Raw genomic sequence first — 21522 nt, forward strand, 5'->3', positions numbered from 1 at the left:
TAACCACCTGGGGAAGTGAGGAAACAGATTGACAGAGCGAGACTGGTATCCAGAAATCACCTACTATAGGACAGTGTGGCCGCTTCACTATGGACTCTAACATTCACAATGTTCCCACAGAGCATCTAATTCTCGGTGGGTGCAGAAGCACAGACGGACCTGAGGTGACCACGCCCTAGCCCAGTGGTTCCCAACCAGGGATACACATACCCCTGGGGCTACGCAGAGGTCTTCCAGTGGGTACATCAACTCATCTAGATATTTGGCTAGTTTTACAACAGGCTACATAAAAAGCACTAGCGAAGTCAGTACAAACTAAAATTTCATACAGACAATGACTTGTTTATACTGCTTTGTTTACACTAAAATGTAAGTACAATATTTATATTCTAGTTGTTATTTTATAATTATATGGTAAAAATGAGAAAGTAATAGTGTGTTGTGACACTTTTGCACTTTTATGTCTGATTTTGTAAGCAAATAGTTTTTAAGTGAGGTGAAACTTGTGGGTACGCAAGACAAATCAATGGGGATGAAAGGGATACAGTAGTCTGGAAATATTGAAAGCCACTGCCCTAGCCCATAGAGGCCTCTGGAGATGATTCAGCTTGAAGTCAATCTTACCGTAGATCTGAAATTGGGTAGAAAACCAGAGTAGCTCTCAGAGTGCTGGTGTGATATATTCTCTTTGAAGTGTCCCACTTAAGAGAAGAGCCACTGTGACAGATTTTCATTACCAATCTACCTGGGGCCACAGTTGATCAGGCTGGGGCCACAGGATCTTTTTGGGGAGGAGATGACGAGGCACACCAAGTGTCTAAATTTTAAAACTTTATTGATAAAATAATAAAATAACAGCAGAGAGTGTTGGGAACACTCCCACATCACTCGGGGAAGAAAGAAAGCGTTAATGCCCCAAGCCCTAACCCACTTTTATACTCACACACGCATGACCCGGACTGCCCAAGTCTGGGTGTAACGTCAGAAGAAGAGTGTCGGAGCGGGGAAGGTGGACGGGAGTGCTGTCCTGGGCCTAGGCCATCCAAGTGTCTGATGTGCTCTCCGAATTGCTCCAGCTCTCAGGAGAGTTTTAAGTCCTGAGCTCCTTTGGGGCTGTTCCATTCCGCAACCTTTGTTCCTGGTGCTCTTTGTGCCACTCCAAACCGGCTTTCTGTGGTCTCTTTCCCTTTCCCAAAACACCTTGGCTTCAGGGACGCCTGGCTCAGTTCCCCCTCTTGTTGTCTTGTCTGTGTTTTTAGACTCTGCAGCCCTGGGCTTTGTTTTCTTCTTTGCTGGCCTTGCTGTCTTGAGGTGCATGTCTGTGCAGTTGGATTTTCTTTCTCACGGCTGCTCAGGCAACTTTCAAGCCCCCATCTTTCTTGGCTCGCAGCCAAACGTTGGCTTTGAGCTGCAACCTTGGGCTGGCTGGGGCCAGCGTCTTATCTTCGGCTTGAGCTAGCTGAGGTATTGAATTAACTCATTCTCTGCTCTTTTCTTCTTTCTCTCACCCCCCCGCCTTGGCCTCTCGTGATCTGCAAAGGAAACTTCCACTCCTTGCTCCCTTTGACCCTTCCCAAAATGCCTTGCGATGCTTGCAACAGTGTTAGCCACATACAATGCTGATCTGCCTTCCCTGGAGACTCCCTGAGGGAGAGGGGGCCATTGGGGTGTTACACCACCCCATGTTCAACAATGCAATGGTAAGCTTCAGGTGACAAGGAATCTGCTCTCCAAGGCCCCTGTTCAACCAGGTGTTTAAGCACATGTGTAGACTCACTGAAGTCAACCCGACTACTCATGTGCTTACTGAGTCAGGGCCCAATTGTTAAACAGCTGCACAGGCTTCAAGGCATACTGGACTCACCTGTACACCTAGATCTCCAAATAGCAGCCATAAGTGCTACTCAGCTTCAATTTGCAAGGAGGCAGAACTCTTCCTCTCAGATATAGAGCTTGCCATTATGACCCATGTCTTTGTCATCTCATGATGCACTCTATCCAGGAGTGACTTGTGGAGGCCAAGTTGAAACTCTAACATCTGGAGATGCTGTGTAACTTGTGTGTCTGAGGTGCTGCTGTGGCACTGCATGGATCCTATTATGCTCTGGCACTGGTAGAAGACTCATTTATACTTAACAACCCCAACCGTGCCTTGTCATAGCCTTCCTAGGATAGAAATTCCACACTAAAAAATAGTCAACTTGTCCCCCACCACAAAGCCTGGAGTTCTCCTGATAGCTGAGAATTATCTTGGGAGGCTCTTCCTATGTGGATTGCGGTAGTCAATGAAACATTGTCTGACCACGTCTGCATCAGGCCAGGAGTGGGGTTTGGTACTAGACCCTGTTTGTGTTTACTGTCCCATTTCTTGCAATGCACTCTCCTACAATAGGTTTTTTGCTTTAGAAAAATCTCATCATCTCCAACATGTCATTAGGAAATCTGCTTGGAATTCTGCACTTGGGTGGTGTGGCCCTTTACTGAGGCTCTAGAGACAGCTCTCCCAGGCACTGGCCTGCCACTGACTCTGAATCACCACACTCAGCGTGCTTGTCCCTTATTAGGCCATAGCGTGCCTGTCAAGGAAGGGCAGGGCTGGCTGCTGCTGTGTGAGTCAAGGTTGGAAAAACAATGTGTGGGAACCACTGTCAGTCCCACAAAGCCAGCCCTAATGAGCACCATCAACATGTCCAAACACCTGTCTGCAGAGCCAGAAATACCAGTGGAGCACAACCATTTGTGATGGACTCTCCCACGCTGATGTGAATGGAAAGATAGAGAAGCCTGACAGATCAGGTAGTAGGGTTGGCCAATGTGCAGTTTCAGGCATCAGAACTGTGTATTTATTCACAAATCATTTGATGTCCACTGGCACCTCCTTTAATTTTGGAGTGTGTTGTTAAAGTCAGATAAAGTTGGGTAAGTAAGAGGCTAATAGTGTGGCTAGATGATGTGCCAGCTGTGTCTAGGGAGGAGTCCCAAGCAAAATTCTGGGGCTCAGATTCTCATCACTGCTGTGGCCCCATTACCTGCCATAAAAGACTCTCTGTACAAGCACTGCGGAAGACAACTGTAAGCTGCCCTCTGAGGATGCCTTCATGAGCCTTTGGATAGGGCATGTGAGGCTGTGATGATGGGAGGGATGCGCTGGGGGTGGGGGCACAGCTGGGAGATTTCAGGTAGCACTGCAGTCCAGGGAGGATGCCCCTAGAACAGCCCAGGATTGGGAGGGTGCAAAGGAGGCTTAAAACCACCATAGCACCCCACAACCCTGGGCTGTGAGTCCTGTGCTGCACAAGCCCAGAATCTCATCTTGCTGGATCTTTTTATGAATCCAATTTGCATGATTCTAAAATTGCTTTGTATTCCATGGAAAGATCTGCTTCTCTGTATTAAATGCATGATTTGTCCTCTGATTTACACTAGCTTATGTATGTATCAACACTCCAGATTCTCAAAAACACTTCACTAAATTAATTCTGTTTTAAGGCTATCACTAGAGTTGTCCAGGAAATGGAAATTGCTTCCTGCGAATAATTTCATTTCAGGACAAAAACTCAGAAACATGATATTTTTTGCAAGGAGGGATTTCCAGAAAAATTCTGTTTCAGGAGAACCAAAACAAATTTTTTTAGCTAGCAGACCATCTTGGGGATCCAACCAACCTGGGGAGCTTGACAGTTCACTGGCAGTGCCAGTCTGGGTACCTGCTTATCTGGTTTCCATTGAAGCTGTTGATGAAATTGATGCATGTTGATTCTGTCAAATCAGGCAGAACATTTTCGACTAGCTGCCACTGCTTTTAACTCAACATGGATCAAGGGCAGCATCTGACCATTGTGTAGAGCTGGGTGCAAAACAGTTTCCTTCAAATATTCAAGAGTTCAAAATTTGTTCTCGTCTTAAATCAAGATGAAAAGTCAAAATCTCAACAAAAAAAATTGCAATCTAAAACACTGAAAAATGCTTTGGTTTGGGTCTATGGAAGCATTTTATTTTGAAAATTTCAAAATGTTTCATTTCAATTTTGACTTTTTTTTCTTTTTTCCTCAAACCTGACTCTGACTCAAGAACAGTTTTAGTTTTGACAAGTTAGCCTCTTTCAATGAAAAATGATTCATCCAAAAAATTCCCAACTAGCCCTACCCTTGGGCTAGTTCCTTGCCACCATTTTTCCCTTTGTCCCTGTTCCTGGGTTGTTTTATACCACACTGTTACTGCAGGAATAGGAAATAACTTGTTAACAACTAGAAGGGAGAAAGAAATGCATCAGAGCATCTGGCATATCAAAGATTAGATTTGAAATACTTTATGGTCATCCATAATAGGATTATTGTCCTTGTTCTGCCTCTGTCCTCTTGTGAGTCTGAGTGGAAAGGCCTCAACAGGGCTGGTCTGGGAAGGATGGGGGCAGGAGAGGGCTGTCTATATGCCGTGGGAGTTAAAGAAGTATTCTAGAAGGGAGAGGTTGAGCAAGTGAATGGAACTTGAGAGCAGGAGTTGTCCTGAATTTATTGCACTTTGGTTGTGTTCCAGAATTCAGTGCAAACTAGGAAGGAAGTTGGATCTGCAGAGAGCAGAGGTGTTTTTTTTTAACTTCTCATGTGCCAAGCAAAGGGCAAGGACTTTGCCAAGCAGTGATGCCGTGAGATTAGGACTAGGCATTTTTAATGGGAGCGTGGTTTCTATGCAATATTTCAGAAACAAGCCACCCACAGGTAATAATAACGTAACTTTATATTCATGCAGCATCTTGAAGATTCCCAAGCACTTACAGACTGCACACACACAGAGCACTTGCCTGGTGCTTAAACACGGCTGCTTCTGGGGAGAAGTACACAGCTGTCAGAAGCAGTGACACAGGACAAGCCTTTAGGACAAGAACTAAAAAAAATCTCTCTTGTAATGTTTTCAGAGGGGATTTAGACAGGCAGTGTACAATTAACCAAATTGGAATTTGGCCAGGACACTCACACAAATCCGAGTCTGACTCAAAATGCATGGTATGTCCAATGACCATTCATGTCCAGGACTTTGGTGTTGTATTTCATAGGAAAGGTGACACCTCTAGTAGCAAAATACTTCCTAGCTTCCCAGTTGGTGCATTGGTTCAGACTAATTCAGATGCCTCAGAGAATACTGCTGCAGAGGATTACACTCCAAGTAGAAGCTCATCGTCATGCAAATCCCAAAGGGACATAGCATCCTTGCAGGCTGAGTGCCATGGAGATTGATCTCTAGCTCGGTCTTTCAAGTGGTCTGGCTGGATATTCGGGTTATGTCCATCATTGCTAATCTTACTGCATCCCTGAAACTTGTGATTTCCCTGGGATCTCTGGCCATGTAGCAGCATTCCTTGGTAAATACACTTTGGAATTCTTTGGTCTTCCATTGTAATTATATGTTCATACCAAGAAAGCCACTGAACCCGAACCAGTATTGATGGAGATGGTTACTGGGTCCAGCTACAAATACTCTCGTTGCTGATCTTGTCCCTTAATATGGAGCAGATGATGAAGATGGTGAAAATTGCAAATGTCAGTGTGCCACTTTTCAGCAGCCATGTTTCATTGCTGGACAATAGAGCTGGTATAACTAAGGCTCTATAGATCCACAGCTTTGTAGCTGTCATGATGTCCCCACAGAAGCTGCTGAAAGGCCCAAAACATGACAGTACTTCCTGCTATATGAGAAGAAGAAGAAGTCCTTGCATATCAGCCTGTAGAGACTATAGATCTTTGGATGAAAGAGACTATTAATTGTCAGTCGTTAAGTCATTTACACACTTGTAAAAGAGACAAGAATATGTGTGTGTATCTATAGGCTAAGGTTACTACAGCTTGCTACCTGCTTGTGAGGTCATTAGACAGGGAATAGGAATTGTCAGTTCTGCCTGGAAATGTGATGTTGCTTTAAAAGAATGCCAGTGTTATATCAACATCAATATGTGTCTTGTTGTCTGTCGTGTCTGAATGGTTCCAGGCATATGACCCTGAAATGCCTCTTCCTCCACTGAGCCTGGATAGGCATGTCTGCCATGACTAGACTATGGAGTTAGTGGACCTGAGCATGAATCCAAGTGGGGTTTACCCATCTTGGTCCTGCCTCAGCACAGGAGGATGGACTAGATGACCTCTCAAGGTCCTTTCCAGACCGACATTGCTATGATCCCTTAATTCTGAATGACTTTTCACATGGATCCATGAGAACAGTGATGGGAAAGACTCCAGTTGGCCAAGAAGATGAAATAACATATACAGGAAAATAGACCTTCCTGTCTCTCATTTCTCCCAGTGTGATATTGCTGTGATATATAATTCACACACTCACCCAGATCCTGTCTGGAAACCATTTATAACTGGAGCAATAATTTGGGTTTTTCCCCCTTTTTCATTTTTTCAGGTGGACCCATTGCCTTGAACTGGGAACCGAAGTAGAAGAAAATTTGAGAGAACCATGATGTCTCTTGGTGTCAGCAAAGGTAATTTATCTTGCCCCTGCCCTCGCCTTCCTTAAGATCATACTATTTGCTCTCTTAGATGAACTCAAATATCTGTGATTTCCCCCATTCCAGTGTATGATGTCTGAAAATTCATTGGTCCTACTCTTTCCTCTCAGCATTACTCAAGAGATTGTCATGTATTTACTTTCCACAGAATTCTGTGTGCTTGATATTTCACTGGGGTTGAACTGTAATGCCTACAAAGATCGAGAAAGGTGGAAAAATAGTAACCTCCAATGCGTTTCAGGGTGAACAAAACAAAAATGTAAGCAATCCTCTATTGTCCTGGCTGACACAGAAGGAGTGTATAAAATTCTTATTGGGGCAACATGTATCCCACGGCTCAACAACAGAATCCACCCCTTCTCCAGAATCTGAGGGTTCATATTAAAAATAATCATAGATTCAGAGAAGATTAGGGTTGGAAGAGACCTCAGGAGGTCTCTAGTTCATCTAGGTCATCTAGTTCAACCCCCTGCTCAAAGCAGGACCAACCCCAACTAAATCATCTCAGCCTGGGCTTTGTCAAGCTGGGCCTATGGATAGAGATTCCATCACCTACCTAGGTAAGCCATTCCAGTGCCTCACCACCCTCCTAGTGCAATAGTTTTTCCTAATATCCAACCTAGACCTCCCCCACTGCAACTTGAGACCATTGCTCCTTGTTCTGTCATCTGCCACCACTGAGGATAGCCTCGCTCCATCCTCTTTGGAACCCCCCTTCAGGTAGTTGAAGGCTGCTATCAAATCCCCCTCACTCTTATAGAATCACACAATCATAGCACTGGAAGAGACCTCAAGAGGTCATCTAGTCCATTCCCCTGCACTCAAGGCAGGACGAAGTATTATCTAGACCATCCCTGAAAGGTGTTTGTCCAACCTGCTCCTAAAAATCCCCAATGATGGAGATTCCACAACCTCCCCAGCCAATTTATTCCAGTGCTTAACCACTCTGACAGTTAGGAAGTTTTTCCTAATGTCCAACCTAAACTGCCCTTGCTGCAATTTAAGCCCACTGCTTCTTGTCCTGTCCTCAGAGGTTAAGAAAAATAATTTTTCTCCCTCTTCCTTGTAACAACCTTTTACACACTTGAAAACTGTTATCATGTCCCCTCTCACTCTTCTCTTCTCCAGAATAAACAAACCCAATTTTTTCAATCTTCTCTCAGAGGTCATGTTTTCTAGACCTTTAATCATTTTTGTTACTCTTCTCTGGACTTTCTCCAATTTGTCCACATCTTTCCTGAAATTTGGCACCGAGAACTGGACACAATACTCCAACTGAGGCCTAATCAGCACTGAGTAGAGCAGAAGAATTACTTCTCGTGTCTTAGAATCATAGAATCATAGAATATCAGGGTTGGAAGGGACCTCAGGAGGTCATCTAGTCCAACCCCCTGCTCAAAGCAGGACCAATCCGCAACTAAATCATCCCAGCCAGGGTTTTGTCAAGCCTGACCTTAAAAACTTCTAAGGAAGGAGATTCCACCACCTCCCTAGGTAACACATTCCAGTGTTTCACCACCCTCCCAGTGAAAAAGTTTTTCCTAATATCCAGCCTAAACCTCCCCCACTGCAACTTGAGACCATTACTCCTTGTTCTGTCATCTGCTACCACTGAGAACAGTCTAGATCCATCCTCTTTTGAATCCTCTTTCAGGTAGTTGAAAGCAGCTATCAAATCCCCCCTCATTCTTCTCTTCTGCAGACTAAACAATCCCAGTTCCCTCAGCCTCTCCTCATAAGTCATGTGTTCCAGTCCTCTAATTATTTTTGTTGCTTTCCGCTGGACGTTTTCCAATTTTTCCACATCCTTCTTGTAGTGTGGGGCCCAAAATTGGACACAGTACTCCAGATGAGGCCTCACCAATGTCGAATAGAGGGGAAGGATCACGTCCCTTGATCTGCTGGCAATGTCCATACTTATACATCCCAAAATGCCATTGGCTTTCTTGGCAACAAGGGCACACTGTTGACTCATATCCAACTTTTCGTCCACTGTAACCCCTAGATCCTTTTCTGCAGAACTGCTGCCTAGCCATTCGGTCCCTAGTCTGTAGCGGTGCATGGGATACTTCCGTCCTAAGTGCAGGACTCTGCACTTGTCCTTGTTGAACCTCATCAGATTTCTTTTGGCCCAATCCTCTAATTTGTCTAGGCCCCTCTGTATCCTATCCCTACCCTCCAGCGTATCTACCTCTCCTCTCAGTTTAGTGTCATCTGCAAACTTGCTGAGGGTGCAATCCACACCATCCTCCAGATTATTAAGGAAGATATTGAACAAAACCAGCCCCAGGACCGACCCTTAGGGCACTCCACTTGATACCGGCTGCAACCAGACATGGAGCCATTGATCACTACCCACTGAGCCCGACAATCTAGCCAACTTTCTATCCACCTTATAGTCCATTCATCCAGCCCATACTTCTTTAACTTGCTGCCAAGAATACTGTGGGAAACAGTGTCAAAAGCTTTGCTAAAGTCAAGGAACAACACGTCCACTGCTTTCCCCTCATCCACAGAGCCAGTTATCTCATCATAGAAGGCAATTAGATTAGTCAGGCATGACTTGCCCTTGGTGAATCCATGCTGACTGTTCCTGATCACTTTCCTCTCCTGTAAGTGCTTCAGAATTGATTCCTTGAGGAGCTGCTCCATGATTTTTCCAGGGACTGAGGTGAGGCTGACTGGCCTGTAATTCCCAGGATCCTCCTTCTTCCCTTTTTAAAGATGGGCACTACATTAGCCTTTTTCCAGTCTTCTGGGACTTCCCCCGATCACATGAGTTTTCAAAGATAATGGCCAATGGCTCTGCAATCACATCCGCCAACTCCTTTAGCACTCTCGGATGCAGCACATCCGGCCCCATGGACTTGTGCTCGTCCAGCTTTTCTAAATAGTCCCGAACCACTTCTTTCTTCACAGAGGGCTGGTCACCTCCTCCCCATGCTGTGCTGCCCAGTGCAGCAGTCTGGGAGCTGACCTTGTTCGTGAAGACAGAGGAAAAAAAAGCATTGAGTACATTAGTTTTTTCCACATCCTCTGTCACTAGGTTGCCTCCCTCATTCAGTAAGGGGCCCACACTTTCCTTGACTTTCTTCTTGTTGCTAACATACCTGAAGAAACCCTTCTTGTTACTCTTAACTTCTCTTGCTAGCTGCACCTCCAGGTGTGATTTGGCCTTCCTGATTTCACTCCTGCATGCCCGAGCAATATTTTTATACTCTTTCCTGGTCATTTGTCCAATCTTCCACTTCTTGTCAGCTTCTTTTTTGTGTTTAAGATCAGCAAGGATTTCACTGTTAAGCCAAGCTGGTCACCTGCCATATTTACTATTCTTTCTACACATCGGGATGGTTTGTCCCTGTAACCTCAATAAGGATTCTTTAAAATACAGCCAGCTCTCCTGGACTCCTTTCCCCCTCATGTTATTCTCCCAGGGGATCCTGCTCATCAGTTCCCTGAGGTTGTCGAAGTCTGCTTTTCTGAAGTCCAGGGTCCATATTCTGCTGTTCTCCTTTCTTCCCTGTGTCAGGATCCTGAACTCGACCATCTCATTGTCACTGCCTCCCAGGTTCCCATCCACTTTTGCTTCCCTTACTAATTCTTCCCGGTTTGTGAGCAGCAGGTCAAGAAGAGCTCTGCCCTTAGTTGGTTCCTCCAGCACTTGCACCAGGAAATTGTCCCCTACCCTTTCCAAAAACTTCCTGGATTGTCTGTGCACCGCTGTATTGCTCTCCCAGCAGATATCAGGGTGATTGAAGTCTCCCATGAGAACCAGGGCCTGCGATCTAGTAACTTCCGTGAGTTGCCGGAAGAAAGCCTCGTCCACCTCATCCCCCTGATCCGGTGGTCTCTAGCAGACTCCCACCACGACATCACCCTTGTTGCTCACATTTCTAAACTTAATCCAGAGACACTCAGGTTTTTCCGCAGTTTCGTACCGGAGCTCTGAGCAGTCATACTGCTCCCTTACATACAATGCAACTCCCCCACCTTTTCTGCCCTGCCTGTCCTTCCTGAACAGTTTATGTCCGTCCATGACAGTACTGCAGTCTTGTGAGTTATCCCACCAAGTCTCTGTTATTCCAAACACATCATAATTCCTTGACTGTGCCAGGACCTCCAGTTCTCCCTGCTTGTTTCCCAGGCTTCTTGCATTTGTATATAGGCACGTGAGATAACTCGCTGATCGTCCCTCTTTCTCAGTATGAGGCAGGAGCCCTCCCCTCTTGCGTGCTCCTGCTCGTGCTTCCTCCCTGTATCCCACTTCCCCACTTACCTCAGGGCTTTGGTCTCCTTCCCCTAGTGAACCTAGTTTAAAGCCCTCCTCACTAGGTTACCCAGCCTGCTTGTGAAGATGCTCTTCCCTCTCTTTGTTAGGTGGAGCCCGTCTCTCCCTAGCACTCCTCCTTCTTGGAACACCATCCCATGGTCAAAGAATCCAAAGCCTTCTCTCCGACACCACCTGCGTAGCCATTCGTTGACTTCCACGATTTGACGGTCTCTACCCAGGCCTTTTCCTTCCATGGAGAGGATGGACGAGAACACCACTTGCACTTTAAACTCCTTTATCCTTCTTCCCAGAGCCATGTAGTCTGCAGTGATCCGCTCAAGGTCATTCTTGACAGTATCATTGGTGCCCACATGGAGAAGCTGAAATGGGTAGCGATCCGAGGGTTTGATGAGTCTCGGCAGTCTCTCCGTCACATTGTGAATCCTAGCTCCTGGCAAGCAACAGACTTCTTGTTTTTCCTGGTCGGGGTGGCAGATAGATGACTCAGTCCCCCTGTGGAGAGAGTCCCCGACAACCACCACCCGCCTCCTTCTCTGGGTAGCGGTGGTCGTGGAACCCCGAACCCTAGGACTGTGCATCTCATGCCTTCCAATCAGCGGAGTCTGCTTCTGCTCCCTTCCCTCAGATGTATCATCTAGTCCACTCTCCGCATTAGTACCTGTGGAGAGTACATGAAAACGGTTACTTACCTGTATCTGCGTTGCTGGTACATGGACGCTCCCCTTTCTTCTTCTGGAGGTCACATGCTGCCAAATTTCTTCCCCATCCTCCTTTCCCCGCAGTGCAGCCTGCTTTGAATCTTCAGAATGTTGTGTCCGTAGAAGCATATCCTGACGTCTGTCCAGGAAATCTTCAGTTTCTCTTATGCACCGCAGGGTCGATACTTATTTCTCCAGACCTTGAACCTTCTCTTCCAATATGGAGACCAGCTTGCACTTTGTACAGACAAAGTCACTTCTCTCCTGTGGAAGAAAGACAAACATGGCACATCCAGTGCAGATCACAACAGCTGAACACTCCCCATCCATATTACCTTCTTTCTTGCTTACAATACTCCTGCTAATACATCCCAGAATGATGTTTGCTTTTTTTGCAACAGTTTTACACTGTTGACTCATATTTAGCTTGTGATGCACTATGACCCCCAGATCCCTTTCCGCATTACTCCTTCCTAGCCAGTAATTTCCCATTTTGTATGTGTGCAACTGATTGTTCCTTCCTAAGTGGAGTACTTTGCATTTGTCCTTATTGAATTTCATCCTATTTACTTCAGACCATTTCTCCAGTTTGTCCAGATCTTTTTGATTTTAATCCTATCCTTCAAAGCACTTGTAACCCCTCCCAGCTTGGTATCATCCACAAACTTTATAAGTGTACTCGCTATGCCATTATTTAACTAATTGATGAGGATATTGAACAGAACTGGACCCAGAACCACAGGGACAAACCACTGATAACTACTCTCTGGGAACAATTTTCCAACCAGTTATACACCCACCTTATAGTAGCTCCATCTAGGCTGTATTTCCCTAGTTTGTTTATGAGGAGGTCATGTAAGACAGTATCAAAAGCCTTACTAAAGTGAAGATATACCACATCTACCATTTCCCCCCTATCCACAAGGCTTGTTACCCTGTCAAAGAAAGCTATTGGGGTTGGTTTGACATAGTTGGTTGGTATGAGGTTGGTTTGACATGATTTGTTCTTGAAAAATCCATGCTGACTGTTACTTATTACCTCATTATATTCTACGTGTTTGCAAATTGATTTCTTAATTATTTTGCTCCATTATCTTTCTGGTTATAGATGTTAATATGACTGGTCTGTAATTCCCCGGGTTGTCCTTATTTCCCTTCTTATAGATGGGCACTATATATGCCCTTTTCCAGTCTTCTGGAATGTCTTCCATCTTCCATGACTTTTCAAAGATAATCGCTAATGGCTCAGATATCTCCTCAGTCAGCTCCTGGAGTATTCTAGGATGCATTTCATCAGGCCCTGGTGATTTGAAGACATCTAACTTGTCTAAGTAATTTTTGACTTGTTCTTTCCCTATTTTAGACTCTGATCCTGGCTCATTTTAACTGGCATTCACTATGTTAGAAGTCTAATTGCCACCAACCTTCTTGATGAAAACTGAAACAAAGAAATCATTAAGCACCTCTGCCATATCCACATTTTCCGTTATTGTCTTTCCCCCCTCATTGAGTAACAGGCCTACTCTGTCCTTGGTCTTCCTCTTGCTTCTAATGTATTTGTAGAATGTTTTCGTGTTGTCCTTACTGTCCCTAGCTAGTTTGATCTCGTTTTGTGCCTTGGTCTTTCTAATTTTGTCTCTGCCCACTTTTGTTATTTGATGATATTCATCCTTTGTAATTTGATCGAGTTTCCACTTTTTGTAGGACTCTTTTTTGAGTTTTAGATCATTGAAGACCTCCTGATTAAGTCAGGGTGGTCTCTTGCCATACTTTCTATCTTTCCTATGCAGTGGGATAGTTTGCTCTTGTGCCCTTAATAATGTCTCTTTGAAAAACGGCCAACTGTCTTCAATTCTTTTTCTGCTTAGACTTGCTTCCCATGGGATTTTACCTACCAACTCCGTGAGTTTGCTAAAGTCTGCCTTCTTGAAATCTATTGTCTTTATTCTGCTGTTCTCCCTCCTACCATTCCTTAGAATCATGAACGCTACCATTTCATGATCAGTTTCCCCCAAGTTGCCTTCCACTTTCAAATTCTCAACCAGTTCCTCCCTATTTGTCAAATCTAGACCAGCCTCCCCCATAGTAGCTTTCTCCATCTTCTAAAATAAAAAATTGTCTCCAGTACATTCCAAAACTTGTTGGATAATCTGTGCCCTTCTGTGTTATTTTCCCAAGAGATGTCTGGGTAGTTGAAGTCCCCCATCACCACCAAGTCCTGTGCTTTGGATGATTTTGTTAGTTGTTAAAAAAAAAAAGCCTCTTCTTCCTGGTCAGGTGGTCTGTAGTAGACCCCTACCATGACATCACCCTTGCTTTGTACCCCTTTTATCCTGACCCAGAGACTTTCAACAACTCTGTCTCTTATTTCTATCTCAACCTCAGACCAAGTGTCTACATTTTTAATATATAAGGCAACACCTCCTCCCTTTTTTCCCTGCCTGTCATTCCTGAGCAAGCTGTACCCTTCTATACCAATATTCCAGTCATGTGTATTACCTTCTCTTCTGCAGACTAAATAAGCTCAGTTCCCACAGCCTCTCCTCATAAGTCATGTGCCCCAGCCCCCTAATCATTTTTGTTGCCCTCTGCTGGACTTTCTCCAATTTGTCCACATCTTTTCTGTAGTGGGGGGCCCAAAACTAGATGCAATACTCCAAATGTGGCCTCACCAGTGCCGAATAGAGGGGAATAAATGTAATGTAGAGGGTAATGATGTTTCTCACCATTACAGGTTGTGAAAAAAACCTGTAAAATGTGAATCAAATGTGAACAGATGCAGCTTTCATTTTCCTGAATCTGCGGGCAGCCTGAAACTAATAGTTTGGATAACCTCATTCATCTCAATGAAGCAACTGATGTCACTTTTAATAGTAATAATAATAAAATAATATTAGTAGCTCCCAAAGTGCTTTACAAAGGAGTCAGGATCATTATCCCCATTGTACATATGGGGAAACTGAGGCACAGGGAGGTTGAGGACTTGCCCAGGTCATTCAGCAGGCCATTGGCAGAGCTGAGAACAGAACCCTCGTCTTAGCCCCAGTTCAGTGCTCTAGACACTAGGCCTACACTTTTAACTTTTAAGCATTACCCTTTAAAAGTGAAAGTGTTAGTTCCTCTCTGACAGTAACTTGTTTACACACACAAGTTAACTAGACTGGTATACCTAAAGTGGTACAACTCCCTAGTTTGGATACAGTTATGCCATTATGAAGATGCTTATACTAGTATAGCTATTCCCATGTGGGAAGGAGGATAAGCTATACAAGTATAAGGTACTAGTATAGTTGTGTCTAAGGTTACCGGATGTCTGGGTTTTCCCGGCCATGATCTCTTTTTTGATCCTCTGTCCAGGAGGATTTTTCAAATAAGAAGCAATATCTCGGATATTTGCAGAGCAGAGGTTATAGCTCAGAAAGAGCTCCCCCCACGCCCTGATTGATCCCTCCGCTGCAGCCAAAGCTGATCAGTCCATTCCCCTGCAGCCACAGCTGCTAGAGTCCGCCCACCCAGGCCCCAGCCCTGGGGAGGGGTAGAAGCCTGCAGGGAAGCACTGACTGACCGCTGGTGCTGTGTCCTGGGCTTGCGCCAGCCACCCTGCCAGAGAGTGACACTGTCCCACCATGTGACGGAGGCTGAAAGTACCCCTGCCACCATGTGCAGGTACCCTTCCAGCACCTCCCCAAATACCCCACACAGTACACATGCACCCCTCCTGCACCCCCAATATACGACTATCAGTACACCCCCCAGCACCTCCCCAAATACCCCTCCCAGTACACACGCACCCCCAGCATCTCTCAAATACCCCTCCCAGTACACACACATTCCTCCCCCACACACCCAAATACCCCTCACAGTACAGACGCACCCCCCCCAGCACCTCCCCAAATACCCCTCCCAGTACACACGCACCCCCAGCATCTCTCAAATACCCCTCCCAGTACACACACATTCCTCCCACACACACCCAAATACCCCTCACAGTACAGACGCACCCCCCCCAGCACCTACCCAAATACCCCTCTCAGTACACATGCACCCCTTCTGCACCCCCAAAATACTACTATCAGTACACCCCCCCCAGCACCTCCCCAAATACACCTGCCAGTACACCTTCTCCACCACTGTTCCCTCTAATTTTTCTCATGCATGAGCGGAATGAATTTTGTTATGTGCACCAGTACAGAAGTGATGTGTGACACATCACCTTCAAATTGGTGCACATAACAAAATTCATGTGGTGGGGGTGGGGCTGAGGGGTTCAGAATATGGGAGGGGACTCAGGGCTGGGGCAGAGGGTTGTGTCCTGGGGTGGGGGCAGGTTGAGGTTTCCGGCTGGGAGTGCGGGCTCTGGGGTGGGGCCAGGGATGAGGGGCTCAAGGCTGGGGCGGAGGGTTGGGGTGCAGGGGTGTGAGGGCTTCGGCTGGAGGTGCGGGTTCTAGGCTGGAGACGGGGATGAGGGGCTCAGGACTGGGGCAAAGGGTTGGCGGGGATGAGGGCTCTGGCTGGGGGTGTGGGCTCTGGGGTGGGGCTGGGGATGAGGGGTTTAGGCCCTGTGGCTACGGTGGGGAGAGAGGACTCCCCCCAGTCCTCTCCCTGCAGCAGCACCTAGGCTGTGGAGAAGAGGCGCCTCTCCCTGCCATGGCAGCTCCAGGGCTGGAGCCATAGGATAGCCACTTCTCCTGTGGCCGTTGAGGGTCTGGGGATGGGCTGGGTTGGGAAAGGGGCACCTCTCCCCTCCGCAGCCCTAAGCATAGAGGGAACTTAATCCTGCACCCCCGAAATATCCCTCCCAGTACACATGCACCAGTCCCGCACCCACGAAATACCTCTCCCAGTACACATGCACCCTTCCAGTATCTCCCAAATATGCCTCCGTACACTTGCACCCCCTGCACTCCCAAAATACCTCTTCCAGTACACATGCACCCCTCCTTAACCCTTCAAATACCACCCCAATACACAACACTCCTCCCACAGCCCCCAAATACTCCTTGCAGTCTGCAGCACCTACCCAAATATCCTTCTAAGTATACATGCACCCTTCCTGCACCCTCCCAAATACCCCTCCCAGTACACAAACACCCCTCTGAGCACCTTCCCAAATACCCCTCACAGTACACACGTACCCCCTCCCAGCACCTAGAATAATAGAATCATAGAAGATTAGGATTGGAAGAGAACTCAGGAAGTCATCTAGTCCACTCCCCGTGCTCAAAGCAGGACCAACACCAACTAAATCATCCCAGCCAGGGTTTTGTCAAGCCGGGCCTTAAAAACCTCCAAGGATGGAGATTCCACCTAGGTAACCCATTCCAGTGCTTCACCACCCTCCCAGTGAATACTGGGTCCCCAAATACCCACGTACCCTCTCCCAGCACCTCCCAAAAATACCTGTCATGGTATATACGCACCCCTCCCATACCCCCGAAAAACCCATCCCAGTACACACGCCCCTCCCACTACATATGCACCCTTTCAGAACCCCCCAGATACCCCTCCTATTATACCTCTCATTACACCCTGTGACGTGGCAGTCCATATGTTTTATGGAAATATGTTTATATGTCTTAATATGATGTAACTGGAATATGCTTTGTGCAAAAAGTCTCTTGTAAGGTATCATTACAAAATTTATAATCTACTGAGTGTGTTCATCCTATTTGTATGTATGTATCATTCTTGTGTCTGAAGCTAGAAATATGAAGTATTACTCTGAAGTCCAATTGTAAGTATGCAAAGTGTGGGCCATTAATGGTGGTTTAGAATCTTGATGGCTCCCATTGACCAGGACAATTGATTGTAAATGGCTCTGTTTACTTCCTGTGTTTGCGTGAGTCAGGCCGGAAAGAATGGAGGCTGGGGTCTCACAGGACATGTGACCATGTCACCTGGTACTGGAATCCATCTTAAACCTGGTGCTTTTCCATTTAGAAGGAGGGGTGGGGACCCAGAGAGACAAAAGATTCCTGCCTGTGTCAAAGCCATAAAAGTGAGGTGGAACAGAACAAAGGGGGTTGCCAGTCATGAGAAATCCCCTAGTTACCACCTGAGCTGGAGCTAACAAGAACTGTACCGGGGAAAGGATTGGGCCCAGAGTGAGAAGGAGTCTAGTCTGTGAAAGAAGCTTATTGGAACATCTCTGAGGGTGAGATTTACCTGTATTCAATGTCTTAAATGTATTAGTCTTAGGCTTGCGTGTTTTGTTTTATTTTGCTTGGTAACTTTGTTCTGTCTGTTATTACTTGAAACCACTTAAATCCTACTTTTTATACTTAATAAAATCACTTTTGTTTATTAATTAACCCAGAGTAAGTGGTTAATACCTGGGGGAGCAAACAGCTGTGCATATCTCTCGATCAGTGTTCTAGAGGGTGGACAATTTATGAGTTTACCCTGTATAAGCTTTATACAGAGTAAAACAGATTTATTTGGGGTTTGGATCCCATTGGGAGCTGGGTGTCTGGGTGCTGGAGACAGGTTACCTACTGAGTGGTTTTCAGTTAAAACCTGCAACTTTGGGGGTATGGTTCAGAGCTGTATCTATATTGCAGCAGACTAACATGTCTGGCTCAACAAGGCAGGATTCTGGAGTCCCAAGCCATCAGGGAAAACGAGCTCAGAGGTAATTGCAGCACATCAGATGACAGTCCCAAGGGGGGCCTCTGTGACCAAACCCATCACATATCCCAAATACCCCTCCCAGTACACATGCACCCATCCCACACCTCTGAAATACTCATCCCAGTATACACACACCCCCGAAATATCCCCCCAGTACACATGCACCCCTCACATACACCACCCAAATATCCCTCCCAGTACACCCCCATCTCACCCACCTGAGATCCCTCTCCAGTACACATGCACACTTCCTCCACCCTCCCAAATATTCCTCAGCACACACTCAACCACCAGCACCCTGCAAATATCCCTCCCAATACACATGCACCCCCTCCTGTACCCGCCTTCCAGTACACATGCACCCTTGCTGCACCACCCAAATACTCCCCCGTACTTACCCATCCCGCACCCTGAAATTGCCCTCTCAGTACATGCACAGTCTTGCTGCACCCCACAAATAGCCCCCAGTACACCCCGCCCCCCAGAATCAACCAAATTCCTCATGCACAGTTTCTGCATCCTCCCAAATACCCTCCAATACACATGCACCCCCAGAACTCCCCAAATACACTTTTGAGTACATACACCCCTCTGACACCCCCAAATACTCTCATTCCCCCAACACTCCCCAAACACCCCTCCCAGCACACTCTCACCCTTCCTGTACACCCCAACTATGTCCCCCCAGCATGTCATCTTTTGGGGAACCTGCAATATGGTAGGACTAACTGTGTCCATACTCAGGGTTTTGCTGGTGTAACTGCTGTGGTAACCTCCCCACCCACACTGATATAGTTTCACTCATGCAAAATCTGTGTGTGAAGCAGGCTGAATCCTTCTGGCCCTTTGTTGCTAGGGTTACCAACCCTCCTGGATTGGACGGGAGTCTCCCGGAATCAGGCTCAATCTCCCAGAGGCTACTGAAGCCAGTCTGGGAGATTTTAGGCCACTAAAAGTCCAGTGGCACAGCGGGGCTAAGGCAGGCTCCCTATCTACCCTGGCTCCGCGTGGCTCCCGGAAGCGGCCAGCACATGCTGCTCCTAGGCACGGGGCGTCCAGGGGGGGTCTCTGCTCACTGCCCCTACCCTGAGCGCCCACTCTACAGCACCCATTGACTGGGAACCCAGGCAAGGGCAGCACATGGAGCCACCTGGCCCCTCCACCTAGGAGCCAAACATGCTGGCTGTTTCCTGGGAGCCGCCTGAGGTAAGCACCACCCAGCCAGAGCCCACACTATGCATTCCCATTTGCACCCCTACCCCCTCCCACACCCAAACTCCCTCCCAGAGTCCGCATCACGCACTCTCTCCCGCACCCCAACCCCCTGTCCCAGGCTCAGCCCGGAGCCCCCTCCCACACTCTGAACCCCTCAGTCCCACCCCAGCCCAGAGCTAGCATCCCCTCCCTCACTCCAACCCCTGCCCCAGCCCAGTGAAAGTGAGTGAGGGTGGGGGAGAGTGAGTGATGGAGGGAGGGGGTTGGAATGAGTGGGGGCCTTGGGGAAGGGGCAGGACAGGGGGTGGGGCAAGGGTGTTTGGGCTTGTGTGATTAGACAATTAGCAACCCTATTTGTTGCTGGTTTCCAACTGGAAAAGTTGGAGGCTTTTTGACAGCAGACTTTCCTCACACCTTCTCATTTTTAAAATTTTTCTCCTGGGAAAACTGTTTGTATGTAAGGGGGAGTCTATTTTGAATGGGGATTTTTCCCATGAAAATTCCCATTTTCCATCCAGCTGTACTCAGCCCCTTACAGATAGTGTTTAGCAATCTGCAAGATCAATCCATGTTTTGATATTCCTCTACCCTCCCCCCCACACATACGGCTCCTCCACACCCGAGCTTTCCTCAGTGCCTTCCACTTTCTCTCGCCCCTCACTAGGCTTCTTTGGTCCTCTCAAACACCATCCTGTCCAACCCTCACTCTCTCCCATCTCCCCCTAACTGCTTTCTCTCACCTGATCTCTACCCTGCTGATGATGCAGAATGTCCTAATTTCCAACCTATGGCATTGTCACATCGCCTGCTTCAATGTTTTAATTAACGTTAATAACACTTATTCCAGTGAATTATCTAATTAAGGTTCCTAATAGGTGAGAGGACAGAGCCAATGGAAGATAAGTAGATTTTTGACAGAGCAGCACTGAAGGAAAAGGCCTTATAGGGACAGGAGGCTAGTGCTTGTGCCACAATCAAAATGAAAGCCCCATTGTGCCAGGTGTGGTACGCATATTCTGGAAAGACATGGTTTGATCACTTGCATTTGAAATAGCAGTTGGGAATGGAAGGGTAGTAATGAGCAAGGCAAGGGTCTCCTTAGTCCACTAATTTGAGGCTGGCATTAGACAAGGTTTGCAGGAGGGACTCCTATGTTCTTTCGATCTGTCCGTCCTCCCATTGAGCAAGTCCTAAACTTGTCTCACCACCAGGTGGCAGAAATGCAAACCGTGCATGACAACCAGAAACATGTTTTTTTCCAACCTAACGCTTGCATTAGCTACAGCCACTCTAAGTAGATTCAGGGAGAGGGAATGTGGAGGCAAACATACTGCCTTTTAGATAAGCGAGCAGACAGTCACCTGAATGTCTTTGGTTCTCTGTGGTAGAAAAACAACTCATTCATGCTAAATACTCCCCTTAAAGGAGCACAAGCAAATGAGTCTGTGAATTCCAGTAGAGGGTCCTGTAGGCCAGGAAATCCAGTGTAAAGTGGCACCCTAAGTCCAATCTGGAGTCTGCCTCTGACTTTGCCAGCTGGCAAATTCCAACTGCCAAAGCCTGTGTGAGTGGGTGAGAGATTCCCTCGGTATTTTAAATCTATTAGAATAAGAAGGGGGAAATAAAAGCTGGCTTCTGTTCCCAACTGGAATGGCTCCTGAGTAGTAATACCTTGTTAGAACTCATCACCATGTATTTTTTGCAGGTTTCCATGCCCCGTTTGGGGCTTTTGTCCCGCCTTCCAACCCTGTTTCTGTTGGCGCCGAAGTTTGGCGCCGACGGCCATTTTGAAAAAAATTTTTGTGCGCGTTTGAATGGGGGAAGTGTTGTGCTTGGATACATGGAGAGCAGTTTAAAGTTTGGGTAAGGTTTATTGAAAAAAGGGGATTGTGTAAGGAGAGCTGTTGTTAAAGGGCAGGTTATTAAAGAAAAGAGATGATGGGGTGCTATAAAATAATAGAATACACTGTGATACACAGTGATACACTGAGAGACGAGAGCGAGAGAAGTTTAGGGTTGATGAAAAGGAAAGTCTGTGAGAGTGATGGGTCGTCCTTCAGGATAGGTTGTAGACCCATCACTCTCACAGATCTTGGGAGACAGGCCAGTCCTTGCTTACAGCCAGCACCCGAACCTGAAGCAAATACTCACCAGCAACCATACACCACACAACAGAACCA

General features: G+C 46.7%; 1 protein-coding gene across 1 annotated transcript in view; it reads left to right on the top strand.

Moving 5' to 3' along the window:
* ZNF185 (zinc finger protein 185 with LIM domain) overlaps window positions 1-21522 on the top strand; it is a 136234-nt gene that overhangs the window by 30567 nt on the left and 84145 nt on the right. Inside the window, exon 2 of the mRNA XM_074963041.1 lies at window positions 6403-6481. Coding sequence (XP_074819142.1) covers window positions 6457-6481 — 25 coding nt within the window. The 5' untranslated portion in view covers window positions 6403-6456. The remainder of the gene's footprint in view (window positions 1-6402; window positions 6482-21522) is intronic.

This window comes from Natator depressus, chromosome 9 (genome assembly GCF_965152275.1).
Source record: "Natator depressus isolate rNatDep1 chromosome 9, rNatDep2.hap1, whole genome shotgun sequence".
NCBI lineage: Eukaryota > Metazoa > Chordata > Testudines > Cheloniidae > Natator > Natator depressus.